Below are 12,964 nucleotides of genomic sequence, written 5' to 3'. Positions count from 1 at the left end.
ATAATGTTGTTTATGGGTCTGCCACATCAAGGATTTTTTTTAGTTTACGGTATATATGTGTCTTTGATCTTCCACCCCATCACTGTAATTTGAGCACAAAGATTTGTCCACTTTGAACATTGCTTTGTGAATCTTATGAACAGCATTATCCCTAGCATGAGCCATGAGCCTATACTGGAAACATGAGCTTTCTTTTTGAGCATAGAACTAATTGTATTTTTAATGTCTTAATTTGCTTGCCAGATCTATAGCAACTACTTTAGGTTTAGAAGAGATCTCTAGCCTCCTATAAGTCCATCCCTTTTTATACGAACACATATTCAGATATTTTTGAAAATTTCTTCTTATCTTTAAAATAGATCAATATGGGGTCCAGCTCCTTCAAGTCCAAAGAATGTTCATCCATCCTTTGCTAAAGTAATCCACACCGCTCCAGGGGAATAAATAAAGGTCTTTTAAGGATAATCGATGCAATTTTTTTAAAGAAAAATATACATATTTTAAACTTTACAAACAAAAATAAATAGCTTCCGATACTGCAGCCATCTTATGGTGCATTCACACCAGCCGCGGTAAAGGCCGCAAAAACGCGCAAGTTGGACGTTTGAACATTTGATTTTACTTGCTTCATTCGCGTGTGAAAGCAGAACGTGAAATTCTAGTCAATCGAGATATTCCTCCGGGAATTCGCGTCATGGGAGGGGCTTTTGTGACTCTGCTGAGACCCCACTCGCTTCCTGTAATCACTTCACTACTGCAGCAAGGTACTGATTGGTTAACGTGGCGTGGAAATCCGCTGAAGTTCAGATTTTTCAACTCAATTCACGCGGAACGCGCCTTCGGCACTCCCCTTGTGCGTACCGCGCCAGAGGATGCCTAATCACATCTGTGCATTGACTTAACATGTAAATCATTCGCACTTGCCGCCTCTACCGCGTCTGGTGTGAACTTTGTTCTAGACTTCTCTGCAATCAGGAAAGAGTTTTAGCGTAGTGTACGCACTTTTCATATGCCGAGGCAAAATTTTCATTTTTGGCCGAACTGTCCCTTTAAGAAATAAAAAATGCTAAACATTTCAGTTGAATTATCTGCCATCCTCAGGCTACAATCCTTTCCAAGCAGAGGACAGGCAATGGGAATGTATAGAATTGGATGATCAATGAACCGAAACAGGCCGTTTCAAAACATTAGGCAAAAAATGTAGACATGGCACATATGGGTTGTAAGTCTGGACTGGATCGTAAATAGTCATTGCACCATGTTTCGGATGATAGAGAGAGAGAAACAACCAGAAAGCCTGGATGAGGTTTTTATGCCAAAAGATTGCTGAGCAGAGCTACTTCATAGATGCGAGATTATAATCAGCGGCTGGTTCATAAACCTACAGTGCATCAGTGCTGAGAGCTTTTATCTGCTGATGGGGATTTTTGAAGAGGGAAGTAATAACAGGTTGGATGAAAATGTTTACCACAGAGTCTGGAGACTTTTGAACACCATTAAAAGTCATTATGGACTTTATTGGGCTAAATTATCAAGGGCAAAATTTGCTTTGCTTGCCTCCTGTGTAGCCGAGTGTAACCGGCTCTGGCTCGTGATCAAGTCAATTTCAAGGGGTTAACGTTGTTGAATAGTTGTAATTTAAAAGATAAAATAATGTTCAGACTTTGCAAATGTCTGTTTGACATTTGCCGTTGATGGTAAAGCAGAAACACTTCTCAAGTTTTGCTTGTTTTACCAACGTGAACTTGTGGTACAATACAAATTTCTTCCACCGAACAAACATAATGCATGCAAACTCTTAAGTGTTTTAGGCCATTTTTGCTTTAATTTGATAGACAGTATGTAAGGAGAGGACAGGAATGTACATGGTGAGAGAGGGGTACGGGATCGACGAAGGACCTTGATTCGGGATTCAAAACAATCTGCGATAGTGCGTCTGCACCATATGTTGGAGCACTGCCCACTAAATCATCGGCTCAGATGAAAATGTACCCTTTAAAAAGTTAATATATACCATTAAGGTACCTATATGTACCTTTGAAGTACTAATATATTCTCTTTGGATCCAATATATACCTTTAAGGTACTAATATGAAAGTGCAAAGGTGTACTTTTTGAAAGGGTACCGGCTACAGTGATAGCTAGGAGCTATTTTTTGACAATTTTGTCTGACGGAGTACTGTGTATCATCTATACCTACTGTATATGATTTTTAGGTCAATTCAGATAAAAACATCTAGTAAACAAGTCGATATAAATGCAATGTTTTACAGCTTAAGTTTTCTATATTTTTTTCTTTTAAGCATGTAAAAATCCTCCAAAGAGCCTGCAACATTCTTGTGCAACTTCAACTTAACCTTCTTAAATTATGTAAAGAGAAAAATCCTCGATTGAGTCTCATCTCATCTAACTTGGCATTTTGGGGCTCTTGGGATCTCAGGGTTTAGCAGAGGAACGCAAGAAAACGGTTGTGCGACCCCACTTGACATCTTACTCTGTAGGTCCCTGGTGACCTTTAGTGGTGATATGAGGTGGGAAAAGGTGTCATAATGGGTTTGAAGTGTCATATAGAGGATTTGTGTGGATTACTTACTGGCCATTCTCTTGAGAAAAGACTTGCTCAGTGGACTGTATCTTGACTATGGGAGATTACCTGCTAAATGTTACTATTTGGCTGTGCAATCTTATTTCATATCTTTACTATCTTTATATTTATATATTTAGGTGAATCTTTGCCTTTAATCCTCATTGTCCTCAATTGTGCGTGAAGACAGACACATTTTGATATAGTTTTGTTGGTTTCAGGTTGAATCCCCGCTTGCAGTGGAGGCGGTACTGGGTGAAACCCAGTTCTCTGTGGTGGATGAGAAAGTGTCCATACTGGAACTACGCGTTCATGCCATCTCTGGACTGGCACTTAATCTGCAACCAAGCCCTGGCAACAGCCATACCATGGTTGCCAAGGCAACAGGCATACAGACACTCTCCACTCCTAAGCAGGTAAACTCCTCGATTGTTTCCTTCTCGAACTGGTTTTAACACTATAATGTGAATATGAATAAGTCTTGATCATGTTAGACTCTTAATAAATGTAAATAGTATTCTTGTACAAAACACTACTAATTCCATATTTGAAACCTCCCTTAACACAAGGTCAGATTTAAATTCATCAGGGAGTAATGGTCTGAAAAGTGTAGGGGGACACATTTATATTTCTTATCAGCTTTCCTTATGAATATTAATTAGGTGCTATACGTATGGTAATATTCATCTAGAAGTCCTTGGTGAAAGGCAAGCTCGCCATAGTAGAAAACTGATTACCACTTTTATTCAAATGTCGAAGCGACCGGTTGGCAGAGGCTTCTGCTCGCACTAAAAGTCTCCATTTGATGTGGCTGACTACAATTTTAACTTCACACACAAGCCTCTTAAAATTGAATGTTTTCCATATCTTCCAACCTTAGGGGCAGTTCACATTTCGCCTCTAAAACCTCACGAAAACATGCCTTCACCACTTTCCTCCTCCTTTCCCACACACATTTTCTTAGCATTCTGTAAAGTTGAAGTATTTTTAACTGACTGCGGCACCGACGCACCTGGAAAAGAGTGCATTTATTAAGTTTATTTGATACAATAAAGTAAGACGAAAATGAGAGTCATCCGATGCATGCTTCATAGTGCTTGTAGCTCAAGCTAATTTGCAACAATTGTCCCTAGAAGTGCTTTGTTAACTATAATAACAACACAACAATCAAGAATAATTTAAAGGGAAAAAACACAAACTGTTTAATTAAACATGAGTACAAGATTGTTGCTGACTTAATCAAGATTTGGTAGCTTTTTTTAAATGTTAAAACTTGGCACTTGGCATCGCTCTCTATTTGCGCATGCATGCCGCGGTTCTAAACTTAGGGCTGTGACGATGCATCACGTTCCCCATTAAAAAGACCTGCCTGAAATCGATTATGAATTGCAAGGCTCCGATTCTGTTTCATGCACAGCTTGAGCATATACTACGGCTCTGTGATCAGTAGGAATTCCTTATAATCTAAAATCACTATGGGCCCTATCTTGCACCCAGCGCAATTGACTTTGTCAGTGACGCATGTATCATTCGTATTTTGCGCCGGCGCACAGCGGGGTTTTTCCCTCCACAGATGCACGTCAGCAAACTAGGGAATGAACTTGCGCTCCCTGGGCGGTTCAGCGCAAAAAGGAGGCGTGTTGCGGCGCAAACCATCTCTTATGCTATTTTGCAGTTTCAAAAAACAATTGCGCTACTAACCAAAAAAAACTAGTCTAAAGTCAGTGGCGCGTTGCGCGTGGTTCATTATGCTATTTTAAGGGCGCATGCTTGACCATAATGTATAGCGTGCACAACGCGCATACACTTTGCTTATCTAATCTACACAGATGCAACAGTTATTTTTGCAAATCATAAATTGTTACACTTAAAAATATTAATACACGAGATAAGGGGAATCATAGTGGTGAGCATTGTGGTGATAGTTTTTATTTATTCTCATGCAAATAACGATTAAAATATTTTCATAACTTTGTTGTGTGGCTGTATTACGTTTATTTTATGTAAATAATAGTTAAAATGTTTTCATAAGAAACCTTAATGTATATGAACTTGATTTGTAAGAGTACTTTGGGGTTGGACCTTGCTTGCGTTTCTTGGGTCCGATTTCAAAGCCCCCAAACCCTTTCAGCGGTGAGGGTGGACGCAGCGATGTCCTCTGCTGGCGTCAAGTCCTGAGGCAGATCCACCTCCCGTTACACGGCGTGCCCGATTTATGCTGGCAAGCGTGGGATTCCCCCGTACAAGGACGTCGGTCTCCTCGGCTGTGAACCGCTCCTGGCGTGCGCCTGGTAAATCCGTCATAATAATACCAACCCGCCACGGAACTTGCGCCCTTGCGTTTAAAGGGAATGTTGGCTAGCGTTCTGATTGGTTTATTTGACGTTACGCCCAAACCACACCTATGAATAATGAACCTACTTCAAACCAACCCCTTATTGATTTGCGCCCGGCGCAAGAGTTATTTCTCACGCCGGGAAAATAGCAACAGCGCCCAAGATCCGCCCACAAACTCACTTGCGCGTTGCGCTTCGCACTTGCGTTTCAGATCGTTAAAATAGAGCCCTATGAGTTTGATTCGTTTATAATGTGAATTTAAAAAAGTAACACTCGTCAAACACAATCATTCTAAATATTCTTTATTATCCTGAAAATACCTGAAATAATCTGAAGAACAGCAATAAATACACAAATGGCGTTTCTACACGAGAGCGCCCTCTGGCTTTTGGATGTGGTGGCATTTCACTGTAATTCATTAAAATTCATTCATTGAGAAAACACGCATTTGCACAATTAATCGTCAAAGCCCTACTCTACACTCAAAATAACATATTTGCGCATACAAAAGACGTGAAATGTGAACCACCCTTATACACACTTCACTATTTATTTTTACATCTAACAATGATGCTAACAGCACTGACCATTTTGGTGTCTTTTCAATAATAGCCGATGCCTAGCAACATCGGTACATGGCTGCAGCAAGAAACGTACCACGGTTTAGTCTATTTAAACATCGGGCAACGACTGCCCCCTTGTGGCAGATGATTGTGGAACAATCTTAATTTCGTATTAACGGATTAATGAATGCACATCGGACTAAGTATGCAAGATTTCTGTGTGTGACGAATTTGTATAATGGCGAATACGAATAAATGTATACAAATATTTCGGACTTCAGTGTGGAAAGATCTAGTACAGTGTACTAGTATTTACTGTACAGCTGCTTTGCAACAATGCAAAATAAATTTGAATGGAATATCTTTGCATTATTGTCTAAATATGACAATATCATTCATCATCACACCCGCTGAAGCTGAGCCATGGAGAAAGCTTGGACCTTCTGTCCCCTATAACTAATTATGCATGTGACATTTATTTGAAATTCTTCCTTGTTGCTCAGGATAATTATTCTCCCGAAGAGTTAACGCTGACTGAACGCTGCCTTATATTGATGATTCAAGTCTCCACTAAGGTTACCAACCATTGGCAAATTAGCTTCGATGCAGTCTTCTAGCCGGCCCCTACTGCTTTAATAAAGGCTTGTTTGGCATTCAGTCTTATTCAAATTTGCCGTAATATCAGCACATGAAACAAGCATGCATCTCGCTTAATAAGAAGCCACCACCACTTCTGCATCATCAGGGGAGCTCCCCGCGTTTCATCTATAATCTTTCCAAAACATTAATTGGAACCCATTCATATTTTCAAGCAAGGACCCTTAATGCTGTCTTGCTAATTTACACAGTGTCTTCGGCAGGTCACGACACCTTGCCGTGAGAGTCCGGGGTCTTTTTTATTCCTACTCTGTATTTAGCCTGTGACCAACATCCAGCATCAGATGAAGCTGGCTGCTTGCATTTCATGCATTCAGTGGTTCTATCTCCCCCAACCCCTTCCTCTGTTCTTCACCACCTTTGGATTTAATTAGCGTAATGTATCAGTGTAAGTGCTTGCGGAGACTATAAACATCACCGTTGACCCTCTTCCTGGTCGAATGCTCCTACTTCATCACTTCAGCACTTCAAGTGGACTTGCCTGCTTCAGCCCTTGAATCACAATATAACAGTAAAAGACAACAGTTTAGTTGTTTGCATATAGTACTTAATGGTGAGTCAAAGTAGCGTTAGACTGGTTTCACATGCGACTTAGTTGTATTGTCTGAACCAGGTTCGATTGCGTCTTACTCTGTCTGGTCTCTGTTCAGATTGAATTGAATTGAGCTTTGAACCATAATACCCCCAAAAATTGGGCATCAAGGGGAGTTTATTTTGAGATAGGTAGCAATAAGCACACATGCAAGTCATGAACACACCCAGGGACACACCCTTTCCTTACGAAAATTAACCCTGGTTTTACTAATAGTAATCAATACACCAAATAACTTGATGTATGCGATAGACAAATGCGACTTCCGGGGACACAACCCAAATCCTGGCCAGGACATATCCGAGGAAAAAGGCACCTATGGTCACCCTAGTTTACTTCTACACACCCTTTCTTGGGAATTTACTTTTACACCAACCAAACTAATCGCATTCTGACATCAAACCAAAATTTGAATGAAACTTTTCCAGCTTAAATCATTTACTCTTCACATACCCTTGTCCTTTTTGCCTGGCTGCCCATGTAAATAATTGATTCCCAAAATTCCCAGACATCTTAAGACGCAAGTGCACTTCTAGTTTGTTACATACAATGCATTTAAAATTACCTTCAAGATTTATCTTATCTATCACACAATAAACAGTTCAGATCTGAATGTTATTTCCATTTGAAAGCAGTAGCAAAATATTAATGTCCAAACAAATGTAAACCTGTAAAAATATCAAGAGCCATTCTTGATTGATGCGGTTCTGTTTAGTGGCTAAAGCGATTTCGAAAGGTCCACGAGGACAACATGTCGACTTCGATGTATTATTCAGATCATGCATATCAAAGACTCTCTTCATCTTGACAACTGAAGATGACAGAGCCTCAGCCGGAATGTCAGGGCAACCTTGAAGTTAGCGGCGCGACAGAAGAGTTTTTGCTGTCTCACAACAGGGCGTTGCTGACTGGAGGAAGATATGTACTTCTCTTCCTGAATATAAAAGGATAGAGACACTTCATTTCTGACTAAAAGCACACTGGCAGAGGGGCTTTCATTTTGTCTGCCTGCCAACAGGTGTAAAGCATTGTATTCCTTTAGCAGGGAACGGGGACAGGAAGGCAGCTGTCAGGTTGATGCTTGTTATGAGGTGACAAGAACACAAGCGTTGCGTCAATGCCGTTTCCCCTCAGCCTGGGTTTCCAACGGTCAAAGCATGTAACCCCTTCTGATGTTAGCTGTGTCACACATACTCTAATCTGCACTTGTCTTGTTTCTGGGAAACTCTGAATGATGTATGTTTGAAAAAGTTTTTCAAAACAGAAGACGATGGTAGCAACACTGTCAGTATTTATAATCTCTCTGTAGTAAGAACAATTGTACTGTACTATCCTGTATTGTTGCTAGCTCGACCATTTCTTTAGTCATATAATCACCAACGGCAAGAATTTAAAGGCAGAGTTATTTATCGTTTAGTGTATTATCGAGTGAATTTTTTCATAATTGATTTAATTTTGTGTTCACAGGAGGCCAGTTTCTCCATCTGGGTTTACTACAGTGACAACACTGCCGCCCCCCTCAGCATGTATGACCCTAAAGACTACAACCTCAATGCCTCCACAGCAGACGACAAGGTGGTTAGCGTATCCCAACAACCCCAGCAGCGTTGGCCGGTAATTGTTGCAGAAGGTGAAGGCTCGGGAGACATAGTGCATGTGGAGATGACCATCTGCGAAACCTGCCAGAAGACGAAACGCAAGAGCGTCATCGCTTCGTCCCCGGTGTTCGTGAAAGTCCGCTACGGAACAGACGAAGACTCAGAGGAGGATGTGGACATAGAAACTCAAATAGACACCAGAATGCCTCTCAACACGAGAAGACCTGCTATCGATCCCAGCATAGGTGGTGAGGGATACGAACCATCTAATGAGCAGCCGGCAAGCGTGCCAATCGATTACACCAACTTTCCTACGGTCAGGAATCAAGAAGAACCGACCGAAGAAGACGAAGAAGAAGACGACGAGTTTGTGCACAGTCGCCGTAGCATGACCGATCTGGAGATCGGCATGTATGCTCTCCTGGGTGTATTTTGTCTCGCCATACTGGTCTTTCTTATAAACTGCATCGTGTTTGTGCTGAAGTATCGCCATAAGCGCATCCCCCCCGAGGGACAAGCCAACATGGACCATTCCCACCACTGGGTGTTCCTGGGTAACGGAGAGCCATTGCGAGCTGAGAGCGATCTCTCACCTCAGACGGTGGAGAGTCCCAGCAACACCTTGGAAGGGGTACAGACTTGTTGTCATGGGGACCACCACAGCAGTGGCAGCTCCCAGACAAGCGTACAAAGCCAAGTCCATGGCCGAGGAGACGGCAGTTCTGGCGGTTCCACAAAAGAGCACGGAGAAGACCCCAACTCGCCGACATCCAAACGCAAGCGTGTCAAGTTCACCACTTTTACCCATCCCGCAGAAGATTTACCTTACAACTCCATACCAATTGCCAATGAGGAGGACATTCAGTGGGTTTGCCAAGACATGGGCTTCCAGGACCCAGAGGAACTGCACGACTACATGCGCAGGATAAAGGAAATAGCCTGATTGGGCTATGTGCTTTCTAAAGACATTCCTTTCTATTTTTCTCTCTTAATTTTCACTCTAGAGAAGGTAACTTTCACAGGAAAAAACGACCTGGTGTCCCGTTTTGTTGGGGTTTTCTGCACAGTGCTGTTTCCCTTGTTGACAAAATGTCCACAACACTGTCTGGAAAGCCAAAGACAAGTCTAGGGAATTTGTAAATCTCTAGCAAACGTGGCTTTAGCAGCGAATACAATTGCTGCTGGGTAGAAGGGTGACTGTACAATCTTTTGGGGAAACACAGATTTTCAGTCATGTGCACTGATATCAAAATGGATTCCTGAAGAACTCAATCATACATGGTGTGAGGATAATTTGGGTCACCCTGCTGTGGACAGATCTTTCTCAGAGTCTTGGCACTGTGTTCATTTTTCTTCTCCTTTTTTCCGATTCAACAGATTCTTCTCCGACAAAGAGGCCTTTTGAAGTGCAGATTCAAATTTTATCCCTAATTTGTGTTTTGAGATGGATAGTGTTCATTCCACTGTTAATAAACCTGATACTTGGCCACAGAAACCGTCACGAACGTTCATAAGAAATCATGCCATGGATTCTTTCTGTCAGTTTTGGAAAAGCTAAATGGTTTTAAAGCTCCCACTTCACCTCCTTGTAGTGTTATCTTGCTTCAACACATGCCTTGGTTGTTGAATTAGTTCTTCATAGTGTATGTATTTAATTCTCATGCTATCTGGATGCCGTTCACTGTCTTGTTTAGGTCAAATGCCTTATTAAACTTATTTAGTAATCACAACCTTGTTTGTTCACATTGGTAAGGGTTCAAACCGGAGTCACTCTACAATCTGTTACTAAATAAATTGAGGTGGGAAGCAGAAGCTTGTACATTTTGGAGTTAGATATCTTCTCCAACATTCCCCTGCATGAACGGAGACTTGGAGTCACAATTAACACTATTTTGTTTCTTTATTTTTCCTTCATATATGTTTGCATTGTGAGAATTATCTAATCATACATAAAGATAGTATAGGACATATCATGTTACCATGCATCACATGCATGTGCCAGACCTTCCCTGATGTACTCCCATTCCTGTGTACATACAGACTGCTCAAGCTTAACTTTTAAAGACTCGGTTAGCCTGTGGAAGTCTCTTTTTAATGACCTCACCCATCCGAGTGGTTACGGAGTAAAGATTTCTTGTAAGGACAAAATGCTATGCAAACACACTGGAGGGGTCGATCATTGTGGTTACATACATTTGCCCCGGTTAGCGCTATAGCACCAGTTACTTTCATTAATATACCAAGAAATATCTCAAGACTAGTTATAACAAATGTAAATGGCTGGTTTTGGGATTCGTTTAGTTTATTTGCTAATTTTGACTAAAGCTGGCAATGTTTGTTGAAAACAATGCTCTGTAGCACAGTAGATGAGTAAAGTCCAAAAAATGTAAACATTACTAGTGTAGAAATGGTTAAGCTGGTAATGGGTCTGAAAGTTTTTGGGGTTTTATTTGGTAGGGCACAATCAATGTACATGTGTATTGCTGCTAACCTTTCACAGGTTAGTTTCAGGGTGAGTCCCTCCAGTTTGTTCAGGACGTCTGAATTCACACACTGTATTTAAATAGGTATTTTCCCACTGTGCTTCTTTTGAACTTTTACTTTTTTTTCGAATGGACTTGTTTATTTTTTTTATAATATTAATTTTATTGAACTTTAACCCCTGATTTAATAGGGGCCCTTTGCACTCGAAATGTGATTCACAAAAAACTAAACACAAACGCACCTCCATTCCTCCATGATTTATAGCCCCCCTCACCTTTTTGCAAAGGATCCTAATGTGACTTGGATTTTGATTGAACTGTTGGTTAAAATGTCAGTTTGACCCACATTTTCCGAAACGGTGGCTCAGATCTGAATGTAAACTTTTCAATTGTATCTTGACGATTATGTATTATTAAGGTCCTCTAATGTGGTACAATGGCTCTACTGCGGATCTCTGGTAGCAGCTCGTGATATTTTTTATTTCTAAAATTATTTTCACATGAAATATTTTTCATTTGTAAGTAAGTACCAGGACATTCAAGTCTCATATTGTTTTCTACTTTCATCCAATGATACTGTATGTACTGTATCTATGTATATTGCAATATACGTGCTTTCATTTGACGTTTTTCGAAGAGGAGCTGCTACTAGGCCTTTGCCTTGACCACATGCTGTGTTGTGGTGTAGAGATTTGAGCTGTACTTTATGACCTGCTGAAGCACGGTACTATCGGCCATGTGCTGCCACACCCTTAATGTACAGAGCACTGTTACAAATACCTGTATCCTCCCGAAAAAATAATGAACTGTTGTATTTCCCCCTATATGTAAGTACTAAAGAAAATACAATGCATTAACTTGGTCTTTTGTCTTTTATTGGCAACATATAAAAAAAATGCTTTTTAGATGAGCTGTTTGTTTCAAAGGACATATAAATGGAAGGCAACACCGGAATAACGTAAAGCTTAATTTATAGCGGCGTTAAACCTTCTAGTTATTGCTAAGTAAATATACGCCTGGTCGGCCAATGACATACAAATATTTACCACCATTTCCGCGCTGCTCACCACTAAATGCCAATGGGATGAAAATGAAAACCAGTGGTTGTGCACCATTGGGTCATGACCCAAAAATAAGCTGCAGGTCTGTTGTAATAGGGTCGTGGATAGCAGTGGATATAAATAATAAAGTAAAGTGTATAATAGTGCATGGTTGCAAAATAAATAAGCTTTTTATAACTTTTAAAAGGGAAAAACAAACACGCTCTCTTTATCTTTTTGTTGCTGACATCAAAGGCCATGTGTCCAATTAAACTCTATGGTGTTTTCATGCAAATTCATTCGCCACTTGTAAACCAATTAGTTTTTGTCAACATAGACATGTTTCATAACATGCCCCCATCCTCGAAAACTCTTATTAATTGATCAATTTGCAATGTTTGGGTAAAGGATATTTTGTACGCTAGGCTATTTTGGGATTGTTTTGGGTCAAGCGCTGATCAAAAACTATTATGGCTCACTATCTCGGCATTTTCTATGAAAGGAGCTCTGAAAGCATCTTTTAGCGTAATTAAGTGGCATTTTATTTTTCTCTATTATGTAGAAAACTTCATCTTCACACAGTAACAAGTCAAATGTGCCAGTAGTAATGTGGTGAATGTGAAAAATATGCCACAAATATGAATATTTCATGATGTGCAGAAGGCAATAAAGCTGTAACCCTGTGTAGCTGAAAGAAACATTTTTCATAAGGGGTTTACTAAATGAGTCTTACGAGGAAATAAACAAAAACAAGGGTATTTGTTAATGTTTGAGCTACCACAGTCCTTTTCTTTTTCTATACGGCAGTTTCTCTGTGGCATTACCATAGGGTGAGTATACATGACAACAAGATGTCTAGAATTTGAATTCACTGCATGTTGCTACAGTAGATGGAATAGGCATCAACTATTTGCCATCTCAAAACATCATAATTAGTTATGCAGTGTGTGCTTAGCTTCATTGAAATTTACATTTACTGTATGCATTTGGCAGATTCTACAGGAACACTTATTTTGAAATACTGAACAGTTCAACACTTTCTACAGAAATTTGTGCATTTTTTACGAGGTGTCTAATTCATACGGCCATATTAGAGCATTTTTGCGCGAT

At 40.3% G+C, this 12,964-nt stretch overlaps 1 protein-coding gene across 2 annotated transcripts in view; it reads left to right on the top strand.

The window, feature by feature from the left end:
* tmem132e (transmembrane protein 132E) overlaps window positions 1–11,671 on the top strand; it is a 438,602-nt gene extending 426,931 nt beyond the window's left edge. For both annotated transcript variants that reach the window (XM_065284226.1, XM_065284225.1), the window contains exons 8-9: window positions 2,806–3,000; window positions 8,201–11,671. In XM_065284226.1, the coding sequence (XP_065140298.1) occupies window positions 2,806–3,000; window positions 8,201–9,274 (1,269 nt within the window). In that variant the 3' untranslated portion in view covers window positions 9,275–11,671. The remainder of the gene's footprint in view (window positions 1–2,805; window positions 3,001–8,200) is intronic.
* The last annotated feature ends 1,293 nt before the right edge of the window (window positions 11,672–12,964 follow it).

This window comes from Paramisgurnus dabryanus, chromosome 5 (genome assembly GCF_030506205.2).
Source record: "Paramisgurnus dabryanus chromosome 5, PD_genome_1.1, whole genome shotgun sequence".
NCBI lineage: Eukaryota > Metazoa > Chordata > Actinopteri > Cypriniformes > Cobitidae > Paramisgurnus > Paramisgurnus dabryanus.
The sequence above is the reverse complement of the archived record's forward strand: the minus strand, read 5'-3'. Positions and strand labels throughout refer to the sequence as shown.